The 18,559-nt window shown below is 32.0% G+C and overlaps 1 protein-coding gene across 1 annotated transcript in view; it reads right to left on the bottom strand.

Moving 5' to 3' along the window:
• Positions 1-530: 530 nt before the first annotated feature.
• Positions 531-18,559, bottom strand: part of LOC117103859 (DNA replication licensing factor MCM3-like) — a gene marked incomplete in the record, with an annotated part of 19,808 nt that continues 1,779 nt past the window's right edge. The window contains 16 exon segments of the mRNA XM_033244479.1: positions 531-1,778; positions 3,147-3,234; positions 3,778-3,875; positions 5,544-5,647; positions 6,322-6,462; positions 8,735-8,885; positions 11,160-11,286; positions 12,108-12,192; positions 13,075-13,164; positions 13,289-13,423; positions 13,943-14,114; positions 14,737-14,793; positions 15,161-15,400; positions 15,871-15,950; positions 16,221-16,379; positions 16,802-16,932. Of these exon segments, the coding sequence (XP_033100370.1) occupies positions 1,577-1,778; positions 3,147-3,234; positions 3,778-3,875; positions 5,544-5,647; positions 6,322-6,462; positions 8,735-8,885; positions 11,160-11,286; positions 12,108-12,192; positions 13,075-13,164; positions 13,289-13,423; positions 13,943-14,114; positions 14,737-14,793; positions 15,161-15,400; positions 15,871-15,950; positions 16,221-16,379; positions 16,802-16,932 (2,060 nt within the window).

Here is an 18,559-nt window from a genome sequence, read left to right as displayed (position 1 = left end):
ACGTATTAGTAAACTCTAAAATCGATTAAATAAGCCATTGCAACTTGTCAAAATTTCGGAAGCTTTTAATCAAAGCTCGACCACGCCTACTTTTCTTTCGTTAGGGAAATCTGAACCCCACGGCCCCCCCCCCCAGCCGTTGGGCAAATCCTGGCGCCACCCCTGGATTTATCTTACAAGTACAACTGTCAGACAACAAAGTGTCTACTACCCCTTGGAGCATTTGACACAAATTCCTGATGTTTTATAGGAATTGAATCTAGAACTTCGTAATTGGAATTACTGGTCTCCTTCCAATTAGAGACTACTTTTGGGACCTGGTCTTAAATGGTCTTTACCAGCTTTGGTCTCTAATTAGAATTTAATTGGTCTTTAAATAGAGGGAGACCAGTAGTTTGAATGCAATGGTAACCACAGTTCAACTGCTTTTAAAACACACCATATAAAAGCACATTTCATTGTCATATGGTGAGCAAAATTGAATTACCGTTTCATGAAGAAAAAAAAATACAGTACATCAAAACAGGAAATACCCAACAACTAATAGTTTTTTTATTGAATAAATCATTGAATGAATTTACATCATATTGAGTTAATTATGGAGAATGAAACAATTATAGTAATTAAAGCATAACAACGGTCCCTTTAGGGTCTTATACTTTCAACAATGATAGATATAAGACCAGTTTCTTCAACCATAAATAAAAAATATATACAATTTCGTTCTCTTCTTTATAAGACTGGTATTTAACACTAGCGTTGCATATTGTAAAAATTGTTTTTAAAGCAAACATCAATACAAGCCGAGTGTTCTAATTTTCTCGTATAGGGCTAGTAATTCTGGCAGTAGTAGGTTCAATGCCCAACAGAACCTTGTGATTACTAAAATCACATTATTAGATGCCTTAAAACATACTGTATATTGTCTGCTTTAATTTTTTTACTATGAAAATCTTACGATTTCCTGTGAGCCAATGGACCATTCATCAAAGGCAAGACTTCTTTTATATACCATGTTTCGCAATAAAAAATTTAGTTTTCTTATTTGGCAAATTGTTTTGCTGCCAAAAACATACAGACTGAAGAGAACTTGTTTGTTTAATGATAGCCAGACCAGGGCAGAAGAAAAATAACAACAAATTTTAGTTTTCTTATTTAGCAAATGGATTTGCCAAAAACATCCAAACTGATGATAAAATAAAAATTATACATTATATTGTTGAATGTAATCAGTGTAGTAATGGGATGGTTAAAGTTATGTAATTATCGAGAAGTATACATATTGTTGGATATTTCAAAGCAGCAGTGGACGTAATAAAAATAAAGAAACATTGTTATTTTTTTCCTGAAATTTCCATGTTTTTGTGGCAGCGGGTGTGCTAATTGACCAAAAGTAACATTTTATTTTTATTCTAAATAATTAATATTGGCGGGTGGCGGGTTCGCGAAACAACTTATAAAAAAGTCTTTGCCTAAGCCCCATCACTTGGATATTGTTAAAGGTCCAGACATTGTAGCTTAGTTTCAGACATGTTTCTATTTTGTCTATCATAGTATTCAGTGTCCAGACTGGAATTTAAATAAGGAAAATAAGGTTTCCAGAGACGTAGACTTGATTTGCGTCTTGCATGGTGTTAAGCGCGGATTGGAACTCCTCGGCGGTGAATATCTCCATCGGAAATGCCTTGTTGATTGCTGCTTTCACTTTCGCAATCTCCAGCTGCTGGACATGCTGGTCGGCAAACATTTTCTGAAGTACAGCTTTAAAAGATTTTAATCTGTAACAGACAAATACACAATTATTATTATTTTTTTTATTAACCAGAAATTATACAGTGATCCCTTTACAAGAACATGTACTTATAGATTAGGAACCACTAACTTCCTTACTTAATGATACTTACTAGTGCTTTAAGTAAGAAACAAATTAAAATTAGAAAAACGATTTGTAGGTCTACTATACGTTTGAACAAGTTCAAATAGCATGGAATGAGTTAGAGAGGCTTATACTGCCTCTCAAAAATAATATTAAAATATAATTATTAATAATAATTTAATAATTTAATTAAATAATTAATGAACAATTTATTTTTATTTATTATTAATTTATTATCTATTATCTAATGTGCTAATGATGACAAAAGAAGTAAAGGTAACTGAAATACACTTATATTTTTTATGCCTTCTATTTAGTATATATATTTATTAATACCTTTAAAAATATTTATTCTTGTCTTTATTACTAAAATTAATAACTTAATTTACATACATATCAACAGTTTTCACATACATTTACTGCACTTTCTATCTATAAAAAGGTCTTTAAATTATGCAATATATAAATTCACAATTATTATTATTATTATTATTTTTATTATTATTGTTATTACTATTATTATTATAAGTTCATTATTATTGTATTATAAATACACTTTCAATCTTTAACAATACAAAATAAATATACCTTTCTTCTGAAATTGTTTGTGATTCTGCAGTATCCATTGGTTCCTCGCTTTCATCTTCTATGCTTACAGATTTTGGTGTGATAGCAACTTTTGAAAATAAAAAAAATTAATATTTTTATTTAACACAAATTTTTAGTATCTGTCAGATTGTTTGTACTGACAATTCACTTGTGAAAATTGTTGCTTTTGTTAATGTTGTACTCTTTGATGTATTGCAACATTATGAAAAGGATTTTAAACAAGTCATACAGTGCTGAAAAAAACCTTCTTGCACTATCATATTTCTCATATTTATTTTAATGTTGCAGCTGGTACTACTAAGTTAGAGGGAAATTCTCTTCTTTAAAGTAAAGGTTACTGAAATACACTTATATTCTTTATGCCTTCTATTTAGTATATATATTTATTAATACCTTTAAAAATCTTTATTCTTATCTTTATTACTAAAATTAATAACTTAATAATTTAAAAAATAAATTTACATACATATCAACAGTTTTCACATACATTTACTGCACTTTCTGTCTATAAAAAGGTCTTTAAATTATGCAATATATAAATTCACAATTATTATTATTATTATTATTTTTATTATTATTGTTATTACTATTATTATTATAAGTTCATTATTATTGTATTATAAATACACTTTCAATCTTTAACAATACAAAATAAATATACCTTTCTTCTGAAATTGTTTGTGATTCTGCAGTATCCATTGGTTCCTCGCTTTCATCTTCTATGCTTACAGATTTTGGTGTGATAGCAACTTTTGAAAATTAAAAAAATTAATATTTTTATTTAACACAAATTTTAGTATCTGTCAGATTGTTTGTACTGACAATTCACTTGTGAAAATTGTTGCTTTTGTTAATGTTGTACTCTTTGATGTATTGCAACATTATGAAAAGGATTTTAAACAAGTCATACAGTGCTGAAAAAAACCTTCTTGCACTATCATATTTCTCATATTTATTTTAATGTTGCAGCTGGTACTACTAAGTTAGAGGGAAATTCTCTTCTTTTGAGCAATATTACAGGTACGAGCTGTTGATCTCTTAATGTCTATTATGTTAATTCGTCTATAGTCAAACAAATATTATACAATATGATATATGACATAATATATATGATATTTATTATGAAATAGAACAGGTTGTTACAAATGATATGATGCATAAGATGGAATGATATATGATGAGATACAATAAAATATACGATATATACTATGATATATATATAATATATTTTATGATGATGTGATATGATATAATAAAAATAAATATTTTATGACAAGTGACAAAGCCCTTACCTCCTTCCTCATCTTCATCAAAACTGTCAAAATCATAGGGGTCGTAGCCTTCTTCTCCTTTCTTTGCGGCCTTCTTGGCTGCATCTTTTCTTGATCTTCTACAAAAAAAAAAGCAGAATATTAGTTATTAAAGTATTAACTTTTGATTGCAAATTTGAACGAGAAAATATTTCCTTGTTCAATCAGCAACTTATAAATAATACTTTTTGTACTAACGTATAAGAGTATGGTAAGAATAAATCATTAATAGAAAAATTATGCTTAAAAAAGAACAATGCTTTGACTTTACAATTTGTTGGTAATTAATTAAAAAGGTTTTTGTAGTAAAAGTTTTGCTAAATCTGAATTGTTTTAAATCTTGTATTTATTCCTTTTCAATATGCAATTTATTCTAAAAATAATTATGAGTCATTATTTTCCAGATCTTACCAGAGTGTCTTCAATCATTTAAATAATATCATCCATCCTATCGCTGTTTCCATTAACTTGATTATTCATTTTGTATGTGTATATGTTTGGCATGGAGATATGGCTTTCATATTTATCAAAAAACAAAATAGCTAACATAATGAGATGCCCAAAACTAAACACGAAAATTCAGGAACACTGTGTGTACATTTCTTTAGTTTTCTTGTTTGGGCGAGACTTTTTTTCATACCTTGTTTCATGAACTGATTTTTTAAAATATCGTCAGAGGATGGTGAAAAAACAATAAAATAAAATTTTGTTTTCTTATATAACAAATGGTTTTGCCAAAAACATCCAAACAGAGAAGAAAATAAAAATATAATTTTATTGGTGAATGTAAACAGTGTAGTAATGGGATGGTTAAATCCATTAAATTTATGTAATTAGAAGAAATATACATCTTACTTTTGGAGATTTTCAAGGCAGCGGTGGGCGTAATTAAAATAAAGAAAAACTTTTATTTGTTTCTGAAACTTCCATTTTTTTTCATATCGGCGGGTGCACTAACTGGCCAAAAATAAAATTGTATTTTTATTTGAAATTATCATTATTGGCGGGCAGCGGGCTCGCAAAAAACTTGAGGTATTAAATGAGTCTTGCCTTACAAGCGCACTGAAGAAAACACACACAACTCCCTCCACCCTCACACACATATATGCATTACATAAATCAATCAATCAGTTACAATGCTTAATGTGCTGCTATGCATTAATACAAAAAAAAAGGTTTTCGCAGATATACAAACATACTTAAATTAATTACCAGCCAATGCAAATGTCCAGGCAAAAAAAAAAATAATAAAGATAATTACTCATGCATTTGCTAATTGGCAAGGAAATGATTTAAATTAAAAGCGAACTACTTAAATTTTTTTCTAAGAAATATAATCAGTAATTTGTGAAAGACAGTTTTGCTACTTGTTCAAAACAGCATAAATGATTGACATGTTTACTCTGGCTTGCCCCACATGAGAATGGCCTCCAGTTTAAAGTGCGTGCCTGAACACAAAACCCCATGTGAGATTGGCCGCCAGTTTAAAGTGAGTGCCTCAACACAAAAACGTGATTAAGTATACAGTAAATTCTAACTTTCAGTGGAACAGGGCTATACTCAGCACCACAGCCAATCGAAGGATAATCCCTCAGACTTTTTAGTTTCAGAAGGCTAAAAGACTGATTATGGAATGATTTATGTATAAATATATTATGACATCATCCCACCTGATTCAATTTTCTTTTCATGTCATATAATTGTCTTAACATACATTAAAACCATTTTTTTTGTTAGAGGAAACTTACTTCTTTCGTTTCCTTGTTTCTGGTTCTACTGTTTCTTCTTCCTCTTCTTCACTCTCCCCCTCTTCATCATCACTACCTCGCTTCTTTTTCCTCTTCTCCAAAACCTGTGAGAAATTATCGGTGAAATTTGCAAGGTTAAATTCCAATTAAGTAATGACGTGTAACATGCATCATGGCGTTGCGTTCTCCATAGAATCGCGTCGGCCGGCAACTGTCAAAGCAGTGATTGCCCGGCTTAACAGTTATAAAGCCCTGTCCAGACTATCATATGACATGCCTAAATATGGTCAGGATGACATCACATCACGACCATATACTGTATGGGCACACCATGACCAAATATGGGCATAAAACAGTTTTTTTTTTGTCAATCTGGACAGAAGTTAAGGATTTAAAAACACGGTTATAATTTTAAAACAATACAGTGTATAAAGGTATAATAATAATGGAATCAATTTAAAATATTATGATTATATGAGAAGAGAATACATAGCATCTTCAATTCAGTTAGGATGAAAATTAAATAATAAGCCTATATTATTTGACTTTCAATTTATGACATAATATTAATATTAGAATAATAAAAATAGGATATATTTATGATAGAATGTTGAAATGATATTGTCTAGTCTGTAAATTAAGACATTTTTTTGGTCTGGATTGAAAATAACTATAATCAAAATATGAACCATCGCAAGAGGCAAGATTTTTACTGTGTGATGAAATTTACATAATGAAGACACCCCCCCCCCCCAAAAACACCACTTTAATGACTCACTTTTTTGAATATCGCAAATTGAATAAGCTCATGCGCGGCCTGGGCGTCCTCCAAGTCGACGGTCTTGCTCAGCCGAGCCTTTGCATGAGCAGTCGCGAGTCGAATCATGGTCTCCAGGGATCGTGCCGTGATGGGTTGTGTCTGTGGAAAATCATACACCATTAAAATTAATATAGATGATTTTGATTAATTAAAATCTCCCGGGATTTACATATGAAAAGACCCATCCAGAACAAATTTTGTGTAATTAATTAACAAGCATTATGGTCATAAACCTGTTTGTTTTTCAAATCATATTATAAGATATGAATACTTTCTAATCATGATATCTGTAGTATTAACATAAAAAATACTTTCTTAATTATGTTTATCTATAAATATGACCTATCCTGAACAATTTTTTACCTAATTGCTTGGCAACATGATCATATTTATTTTTTTTAATTCACAGAATTAACATTAATAAGTTTTTTAACTGAATAAAAAAAAAAAACTCTTAATCATGTTTATCTATTAATTTGACCCATCCTGAACAATTTTTTCTCACTGCTTGGCAATATGATCATAATTATTTTTTTTAAATCATAGAATTAACATTAATAACTCTTTGAACTGAATAGAAAAAACATTATTAATTCTTAATCATGTTTGTCTATAAATATGACCCATTCTGAACATTTTTTTTCTTCTAATTGCTTGGCAATATGCATATGATCATAAAATTGTTTTTTTTTTCCTTTTATTGAATTTATTATGAGTAACTCCAAGTCATGTTTGTCAGTCATCAAAAGCATTTTTACTTTCATTTTAAAAGCAACTGAGAATTCAACACTGATTAATCAACTTTAAAATGCGGAAACTATCACAGACCACACTTGTTGCGTAAGCCTCGACTCTAATTATGTTAGTTTAAAAGAAATAAATATATAAAGCTTTTCACAAAATGTTTTCTTGATAACAGTGACCATGCCTTCAAAATATCCTACGATCTGCCATTTACCACGTTCCCCGTGCAACCTACTGCAAATTAAGCCTCAAGCTTCGCCTACAAATTTCATGTGAAAAATAAATGTGATATGCCCGTATTTCAGACATTCTATTAGAAAAATTCAACCCCCACCCTTTATGGGGATCGACTCCTCTCCCTAAAAAAATGTATTTCTTAAATTCATGATCTGCATTTTTCTTTTACTTGAGAATACATACATTTCAGGTTGTCTCCACACAAATTTGTCACGTACAGGTCCTTTGATCTTAACCCAGACAGCACTTTATCAAACGACATACCACTACATAGGGCCTAGGCCTATATTTTATAATATACTTGATAGACATTACATTTATACGCAATATTTTGGTCCTTAAGCGCAAGACAGACCCAAATGTGGGAGTCTCATGCCGAATGCGCGAGACTTGGTGTGTATGATATTTGGGTGAAATGTGACATCATCATCATGCCCATATATGGTCACATCACACAAAATTGTCACATAAAATTTGATAGTGTGGACAAAGCTTTAAAGGCTCAACACAGGTGTAAAACATTCAAAGACACTAAATTGTGTTCACACAGGTACCTTTGATTATAAATCACTCTTAAATTATATTATAAATATATTCTGATTGGTCAGTATCTTTTAATACTTTTAGCACTAGTTTGAAATGTAAATGAAGATAAAGTGTTAATCCTGAAGATGACCAAATAAAGAATAAAAATACTGAAACTCAACATAATGGCATATACCACAGTTTCTCTGGTATATAAAGCCCATTAACCCCCTCCCCCACTTTGAACACAAAATTTGGCAAATTATTGGGGGTTTGATAAGACCAGGGGAATCTCCTTTTTCAATCAAATGGAAATTTTTCTGCACTGTATGCCTAAATCAAAGCCAACATTTGATGTTTTTTTTCTGAGAATATTTGTAAAAGTCATACCCTTGGGCTTTTGCCCGAGGAAAGGCTGGTACATAAAATTGGGTATTTAAAGTAGGGGTGTGGGCTTATGCCCAAGAAATATGGTACAGTAGTGGAAAAGCTTATGAGAAAATTACAAATTCAAATTAATGAAGGGTTATAAATTTAAGGGGATTCCCCTCTTGCACTCCTACCATGGGCTCTTCCCTGAGACCCTCACTCAGTTCACACATTCACGCTCCCTTTTTCTTGCAAAGCTGGATCCGCCCCTGTATGGTACAGTATATCTATTCTGAGTCTGTTAAATTATCTTATATATAACTATTCTGTAGAGTCTGTTTTTCTCTTAAGACTCATAATGGCAGTTTTTACAACATCACAGAGATTACTTCGATCATTAAATTTACATGTTACTCGGTGCAGCATGTGAATAATAGAATTTATGGTGAAAGAAATATTGGAATCCCATTAAAATCAAATAAGCGTGTTCTCTCACCCGTGCTGTGTTAGCTGCAACAGCCTCTTGGCTACGTAGCTTAGAGTATTCATCAGCAATAAATTCGGCCGCTTCACGGGTCAATGCCGGCTTAATGCTCTTCGCAATGTGTACATACTTTCGCATGAAGGCCATGTTTACATATTGATGCCTGATAATGGTCAAAAAAATTTATTGTATAAATTGTACAGTATGTTATATAATACATAAGTAACACAAGTAAATCGTGACACCATCCTTTAACCTTCCAACTCCAAACCAAAAAATAATAGTTAGAAATGCGGATTTAGATCAAAATACATTATTATAATTATTTCTATTTGCGTAAATTAATATGTTTAATGCATTAAAAAGATACATTACAAAAAGGTACATTAAAAAGATATAAAATTAAACATTTAAAGGGTAAAAAAAATCTATGCTAAGACTAAAGTTTATCAAGTACTGATTATGCAATACAGTAATTTTCTTATGTTAGACACTTTCAGTACTTTCCCAGCCCATGGAGGAATACGTTGAGTATGTCATACTAAAGTTTAATCAGACATAAACATGTATCTAATCTTTCCATGTCTGTCAGAAATCAATGCTCAAAGTACATCATACAATATTTTTCATCAAACATTGTTAATCTCTACATACACTATCCATCAATTTGAATGCGAAAAAATTCCTTTATTTTGGCAAATCACAAAAATGGTATACCTCCATTATCTGACAAACATCTGATCATACAATATATATAATATATTTATAACTTTCTGACAGTACTTAAGGTGTAAATCCGTTAAAACTTTTCATGCTTTGTTTAATTTACAATATGAAATTTTAATACAGTAACATGACATATCCAAATATATAATAGTAACAGAAAATTAATGTTTTATTAGAATATGATCCCACCATTCTCCCGAGGTTTGTTCTTCAGACAAAAATATACACAGAACTGATAAATTAAACCAGGAAATTATTCATATAAGCATGATGTATTTTATTAAGGGGTTTCAATTGTTTATAGGCTTTCTTAAAGTTGCTGTGCAAATTCTACATGTATAATACAAAATATTATTAGTAGCGTTAACAGGATTACTGTGGTCAGCTTCTCCAGGTTTCCTTGAATAATTTTCTCCAAAGAAAAATGTTTATTTGTATAGTAAAAAAATTGTAATTGAGAGTAATGTATTCACATTAAGAATTATATTTTTTATGCTATTATAAGTTTCGGGCTCCTAATGAATGCATACATTTTTCAACAAATATTTTGTTTCTTTTAATATTTTTAAATCATATGTGTGATATTTTCTACACTTTTTTTTTATTGTAAATCTTAACTTGCTGTATTTATTTTTAGCTCTTTGGTTGCTAATGTATTGATGTGAATAAGAAAAGAAAGTAAATAAAAAACCCTGTCATATATAAGTAGTAATAAAACCTTTATATCGATTTATATTTTTATAGTATACTGCACTTGCGCTGTGGTTGTGTGTTGTCTGATAACGGACTATGTTTAAAGCAATTTGACCTAGCTTCTGCAGTACACTCATGCTGCTATGAGAAGCCTACTTTTGTATTTGATATTTTTCCAAGCACCACCACCCACTATTAACCATGCTATGTAAATATATTTTCAATCTCATAGTCATTTGCAATAATTTGGCTCGCTTCTTTCCAGATAATTACATAATTTCAAATGAAACAATTTCCATAATTTGTTACCTTACAATTAAACTCTAATTCTTTTACCAATCAAATACACAACCAACGTGTTAGTTAATTTCCTTTTTTTCTAACCTTGTACAAATTCAAGTTAACCTATTTCTAAGGTACTGTAGCTAATTCGTTTAACCCATTTCCAATGTATTAATCAGTATAAGGCTATTTAATTGAAAAGCAGCACCTTTCACCTGTCAATATTCTTTGGTTGGCTTGCAATAACAGAATTACTGGCTGTTTTAAAATTGCTTACTCCCTTGAGGTGAAGGGTATAACTGCAATAGTGCGCGCATGTCTTTGTGTGGTGTGTCTTTCGGGGCGCATCACTCAAAAACAGATTTTAGAATGTTTATATGATGCTAGGCCTCATTTGGCTAGACCGAGTCGACTTGAGCCGACTGACCGCGGGCCAGAGTAGGGATGCGTCAAATTCTGGCCAGGGGACTGAAAGTGGTCAGCCTGGTGTGCAAACTCGCCTGATTGAGAGCCTTGCAACACAAGGCTATGATGCTAGGCCTTGTTTGGACAGGCTTGACATTTTCTGATTGGCTTCATGCAGTGCAAAATCTAATTATTTATGCACATCTACATTTCTGTTTAGCTTGAAATTTACTGGACACACAAGTGTGGTCAAAGGTTGTGTAAAAATATTTGCTTGAATTATGGCAATTTTATTTATTTATTATTTATTTATTTGCATTTTATATCTTACTTTTTTTTCTTTCCATGAAGCAGGTTATCGTGCTTGGCGTAGATCGGCACATCCTCCCCTTCTTCCTGCTCAACGGTATCAGGATCCTTCGTTGCCAAGAGATCCACTGAGCTTCCCATTGGAAGAGCTGAAAGGAAAATACACATATATTGCTTGTGATAAATTTGCTAACAGATTAATTAACAAAAACATTGAATGCTACCAGAGAGTGAAGCCATACAAAGGAACATTGTATGTGTATTGTTTAGATTGGATTTGAATTTAGTGATGCCTTGGCAAGGGAGGATTATACAATTACTATTATGGGATAGTGTGTTGGAAGGTTTTGAGGAGTACAGAATAAAGGAAGTTTACTAGCATTGCTATTATCCAAGATCTTCATCATTATAATCCTTGTAATTGTTGCTGTACAGGTTCCTGGAGCAGAGGACAGTTTTTGGAAGTTTCATTATATAGTACTATAGAATTGTTAATGAAGGAGTTTTTGGATTTATTAGAATTGCACTTAATGGTACGAAGCCTGCCAGATTTATTGTGGGAGTACGAGTTGTTCAATGGGCGAGACAAATATTTAATAATCTTACTTAATTTACATAACCCATGTTTGTCGTGTAATTCACTTAAGCTACAGAGGTCTTTCTGATTAACAAATTTTTTGGAGTTTCTTCTTGTTAAAAATTGTAAGATTAGCGTACCAAACAACACAGTCATTAGTTCGAACACTTAAAATAGTACTATTAAAAAAACAGGTTAAGAATATTAAACTACCATTGTAGTAGACTTCTGGAGCTGTTATAAATAGTAGTCCAGGCCCTTTTTTGATGAAGGCCACTGAACAGTAAAATATCATGTGTCTGCAATATCCATATGAAAGCACAAGTATTCAGTAAAAACATAACAATGAAGGTGAAAATTAAATGTTTAGATAATTAAAATACATAATCTTACCATCCCCATCTTGCTCATTGGCATTGCGATATCGATGCATTCGTAGCACGTGGTCGGAGATTCGACGATCTTGCTCTGGGTCCATCTGAGGGTTAAGCAGTGTATAATGGATTAATACTTAATCTCCTTTCGATTTCAATTCAAATTCAATTTTCAAACTCAAGCCATCAAGGGATATGCAATATCATTAAAAATAAAATCAATATTTACTTATAATCCTGGGTTATATAGGAAAATAAGTTAAAACTAAACACCCAATCCTTCACAAGGAGACGAGAAAAGATAAGGTTTTCTCAACCTGTCTCCTGATGTGTCAAGTTTTAATTTTAATTATATACCCTTTTTCATTCATTTCATAGTCTTATTCTATTTTTCTTTTAAATTGATCAAAACTAATTTCGTTCAGTGATTATGACAAAGCATGAAACTTCTGTTTCATGCTATTATTTCATATATGACCCTATTCTAGGTTTGCTGTTTTAATCTCAACTGTTTTTTCCCCCTTTTTTTTAATACCTCACCTTTCAAATTGTTTTCGTAATCAAATAATTTTTTTTTTTTTGCTTTTTGTCATATTCTTATAATTTTAAAAAAATCTAGTCATCTAAAGGGATTAATAGAGATTTGGAAGAAAGACAATATGCTACTGTCATCTGGTTTGAAATCAGAAATGCTTTGAAAAGGTATTGTGACGACATACAGGATATAAAATAATGAAGAAACAAATGAAATTACTTAGCGGCATGCCAAGAAAAAGTGGAGCAGACGCTAGTACATATTTAGAAAAAAAATGTGAATGACAACGTACAGTTTCAGTACTCATCACTTAGTACATGCATACTGCTAAAAAATGAAAGCTCTGGAGGCCTGCTGTTGTTAACATCTGCAATCTTGCATGACATGTAAACGTGATTATTAGACTAAGTGTATTAAGATGAAATCCCATTACTAATAAAAAAGCACTTACTTGATCAAGAACAATGAAGATGAGATCAAAACGAGACAGAAGAGAGTCCTGAAGGCCAATATTTTCCATTGGAGTTTTATACTCATCATACTACATTTTATAAAAAAAAAAAATGATAATCAGTATAATAATAAATATCGATTGCTAAAAATTATGCAATGAAAAAAAACACAAATTGGCGAACAGAAATAGTTAAACGAACAATTTAACATACCCTTCCATATACAGGGTTAGCGGCTGCCAAGACGCTGCACCGTGCATTCAATTTGGCGTGGATGCCCGCTTTGGCGATAGTAACACGTCCCTGTTCCATTACTTCATGGATGGCTGTACGATCTTGATCACTCATCTAAAATCAAACAATGCAACACATTTTTATAAAGTTTTCGAAAATGGATAGTGTTTGAAATATTTAGTGTTGCTTTTGTTGTATTTTGTCAAATTTAGGTGAAAAAAAAATTATTTTATTTACTTATTTATTTTACAGGATTTATATAGTGCACATATCCAGAAAACTGCTCAATGTGCTTTTTTTCCTTGGTCATTGGATACAGAAAAATCACACACAACGTGCAACCTCCTCCTCTCCCTGCAGAGTATTCCTAGTTATGCGTGTAATCAGCACTACTAAATTCATTCAGAATCATTCACCTTCTACTTGGTACCCATTTATACTCCTGGATGAAGAGAGGCAAATGCAGATAAAGTGTCTTGCCCAAGGACACAAGCAGTGTGACAAGCACAGGTCTCGAACCCCAGACCTTCCAACTGAAAGCCTAACACTTTACATGCTGTGCCACAAGCTTTTATAATTTTTTTTATTTTGACAAAATTGTTCTGCCAGAAGTATTTAGTCATAATCACTTACCTTGTCAAATTCATCGATGCACACCACTCCTCTATCAGCAAGTACCATAGCACCAGCTTCTAGTCTTCGTTCTCCAGTCTCCTGGTCCATTGTGACGGCTGCAGTGAGACCAACACCTGATGAACCCCGACCTGTAGTTGGAATGGCCCTTGGTGCAGTGTGCAGCACATACCTGGTAAATAGGCAAACATTTTTATATGTAACAATTAAATGTCTTAGGAATATTAACAATTATACTTTAGTAAATATTATTTGTGATTAATAATATTGAGACACTGGCTTCAGATTATAGTGTGTTTATGGGTGTGCACCAACAAGACTTTTACTGACAATGTAAACCTTTCCTATATTTGCATTCCAGTCAACTCAACCAGTACTTAGTACAGCACATGGACAATGTATAACATTATTTAAATCCATTATTAAAATCTATCTGTTCCTAATGTCTTAAGATAACTTGTGCATGTCTTGGTGTATAATTTTATGTGACTGCCAATTAATTAATACAGGTCTCTCTCCAACTAAAGACCATTTTTGAGACCAGGGTTCCATGGCCTTTAGCAGCTTTTGTCTCTAATTAGAATAATAAAGATAAAAGACATTTGTAAATTTGAGATCACAGGAAAGTAGTCTTTAATTTGACATTGTCTTTATAAAGAGGAGTCTTTTATTCGAGGGAAACCAGTATTTAAAAATAAGTTAATAACAACATGTTCCTGATGCAATCATTCCAACTCTTAATAATTAGAAGACAACACATTGGTATTTATTTTAAAGAACAAGGTTGTGCTTACCTAAGCATTTGTGATTTAGCAGTGGATGGGTCACCAATTAGAAGGACATTGATATCTCTGAAAATGTTACAAATCAAAAAATACAACATTATTGTCAGACCTGTATTTTTTTTTTTGTTTAAAAAAATTATCAACATCAGCTTTATATTATTGTCATAGAAATATAGTTTTTTTAAAAAATTTAAAATAATAATTATTAAAATCAATGTTAATGAAGTGTTGCTGTAATGTGGTGGTAAATATGTCTCTCTTTCAATCTCCTGTTACTGGGTCCAATTCCTGCAAACAATTTTTCTCATTGCAATAAACTCACCGCTCTAAGCCTCACAAAGAAACCTAATTTGCTGTGCATTACATAATCTATCCTGTAATTACACAGTGTACAGATTCCAAAAAATATATTAATTATTTTACCACGACTTACCCACGAAGTCGTGTGCCATTTTCAAGAACTTTTTCCATCCCCCCAAGCAACATACAAAGCACCGCTTTCTTGATGTACTCATGTCCATGGATTGAGGGTGCTATTGACCGTGCCAACAATTCAAACACATCATCTTTTTTGTTGCGGGCAAACCGTTTTATATTCTGGATGTCTTTCACAGAGTATGTGGGAACATTTTCTTTGCTCAGGAGTCTAATGTTGTTGGCAAGCAGAATGGTCCTGGAAAAAAAATATATAGATTTTTAATAAATTACTGCCCATGAAAACATCTGGTAAATCTTCAAAAATTTGATAAAAATTACTGAATTGCTTTAAAAGCTTTAAACTTATAAAGTTATAAATTCCCAATGAAACAAAGATTGAAACAATTTATCACTAACACACGACCCCTCTAATTCGAGACAACTTTTTCAAAGAACCAAATGACAATCTATTAACACTACAGTTGAGGCTGAACTCGGAGACAACCCTAAATTTTCAGGTCCCGAATGTTGTCTCAAATTGGAGGGCAAACTGCAGTACTGTTATGGTCATTAGAACTTGTGAAGTCGGTGTTTCCCATGAATGCACTCTTCTTGTGTTCTCTTTATCAGTTTTCACAAGTTCTAATGAATGCAACACTTTAGTACTGTTAAAGAATGGTTAGAAACATTAATCTATAAATCATGTTATTTTATATAACACTTTACCTGAATGTTCCACTTGTGAAGGATCCTTTTTTGCTTGGTAGGCAGCGATATGTACCAATCACCTGAACCCTGTCACCAGGCTAAAAATATTTAACATTCTATTATTTTTTCTATTAAGATTGGAGTTAAAAACTTTAAAATTCCCCATTTCATTCAATTTATTTAACTAATCATACAATATTTATAAAGAGGGCAGCAAACACTATTTTGAAAACTTCAACACACAGAAGAAAAAAAAAAAACATATTCACTGTTACTACTGTAACTGTAGGTTGAAGTAATCATCTAAAAACACATAATACTGTATATTATCATCACCCCTACCAGAACAATGAAACAGTCAATCATACCTTGCACTCATCTACCAAATCGTCATCAGTGATGATATCAACTGACCGTGGAAGCTGGCCTGCTGGGGCCTTCTCTGGCATCTCTTGGATGGTCAGCGTTTGGTGGTCTTTATAGATGGATAAGCCATACTCAGTTTCAAGAGGATTTTCTTGATCATCCTATAAAAACCCATAAAACTGTTAATAAAATGTAATATAAAGTAGTGTAATACAATATTTACAATAATATTTTTGGGTGTTGTCACAATAAATAAGGGATATTATTCATAACTCAAATATCACATGTACGAAAAATCATATTAAATTAATTTTTTTTTTAAAGCGATTAATTTCTCAAAGTACAGATTCAAGAAACTTTATTGTCTGTAAAACATAATAAAATATAAACAGAAAATTTAATTACTCAACAAGATTTAAAAGTTAGAAAGGAAATTTACCCACCACATTACATGTTCAATGCCAATAAAATAAAATCTTACAATATACACATCAAACAAAAACATGAAGAAAATGAACCAAGATTTAAAGAAATCTGTTAAAACTCTGTTCCACAATTAGGATGAAAACAAAAAGTATCTCACTTTTGTTGGATAAACTGAGCTTGATGGAAATGCATCCAGTGATGTAAGATCTGTATATTTTCTCTCCATTGTTTTTTTGGTTGCTTGGCAATAGTGTACACTTCTAACAATCTTTGGTCTAACAAGAGAACCTGGCAAAAAAGAGAAAACGCTAACAATTATTTCAGAATCAATTTTAATGGGATTGTTGCTTTTTGGTGATCCGCATCTAGTGCGGATCACCTCTTGTTATTGTCAGAGATCTTTTTTTTTTTATTCTACATTCTGACAAATAACTGTTCGCACGATATCTCAAATTTGCCGAGAGCTACGCACAAAATGATTACAGCAAACATTTGGCTTGGCCTGGAATAGTGACACTAAGCTTTGCAAGGTTACCAGTCACGTGTGACGTCATCTACGCGCATTTTAGTGTTTTTACGCAATTGATTATATCAGCCTAACCAATTGACATTTCAAATTCGTATTATGTGAGCATTAACTTCGAGTGAAGGTTGATTGTAATGTACACTCATTTTGCGCGTGCGCTGTATAACTCCGGGTGCACATTTTTACGCGCGCATCACGTACAGAAGTTAAAAATATTGTTTTTTAAAATGTTATAGGTCCCTGACACTGTATTCACAAATTTCCAATCTTTTTTGGTCATTTAGGGTCAATAGCAATGCTGTACGCGCGCATAGAACATAAAAGCACATGTGCGCATTTTTTCGACATATAGCAAAAATAGGCCAAAAACATGCCTATTTTCAATCAATTATATCTCCTTAGAATGAATGGTGACCCCTAATTTTTATTACATATTCTGAAAGCACATGAGTTGTACATATGATTTGATAGGTCATAATGGCTGATCGGACATTATGACGTCATCTTATTGCCATCTTAATTCAACAAACTGAATATTATCGATGTCGTCATTTAAAAAAAATGCGCATTTGAGCGTATCTCGCTTATTCTTGGTCAATTTTCTTCCAACTTTGAGTATGTTATAGCTAAGTCAATTCTCTTTCACATACGTACACTTTTTTTATATTTTGATGACGTCATCATGGTCAAAATATAGGGATTTGCTTACCCCCTCATATTTCTTTCGTCAAACTTTGATGACCCCATAATCACCTTAATCAGTCGTGGTTTCTGAATCATATTTAGTGGGCATAAACTTCAGGTCATGGTTAAATGTTATGTACATTATATTTTTGTGCTCGCGTAATAACGCGAGCGTTCGCGTGTGTCAAAATTAAAATATGCTTTATATCAGGTCTTTTTTTAATCAGTAATAGCTCCTTAGGATGAAAGGTGACCCCGAATTTTTATTAAATAATCTGAAAGCACATGAGCTGTAGATATGATTTTATATATCATAATAGCTGATCGGACATTGTGACGTCATCATATTGCCATCCGAATTCGAAAAACTGAATTTTTATATATGATAAATACTATAAAGGATAATAAGTCCCTCACAAACAGGCGTTTTGTCAATGAGAGTTGATACATGTATCTCATATCATGAGTGAACATTTCGTGACATTACCATGCGCATGTGTGAAATGACGTGCACGTACGCATGAGTAACTCTTTTAAGATGCTCCAAATTCTTTTTTTTAAAAACTGAATTAGCGTATACTTTAGGCCATTTTCAGCATTTAAAAATTGTTCAATCTGCACCGCGCACATTTCATCGAGGGTCAAAGTGCGGCGGATCACCTAACTCGTCCTCAGTGACGAGTTCAAATCTAGTTATTATTATAC

This window comes from Anneissia japonica, unplaced genomic scaffold, assembly GCF_011630105.1.
Source record: "Anneissia japonica isolate Jap-2015-1 unplaced genomic scaffold, ASM1163010v1 scaffold1065_len1792383_cov172, whole genome shotgun sequence".
Classification (NCBI taxonomy): Eukaryota; Metazoa; Echinodermata; class Crinoidea; order Comatulida; family Comatulidae; genus Anneissia; species Anneissia japonica.
This window is presented reverse-complemented; position numbering and strand designations above follow the sequence as displayed.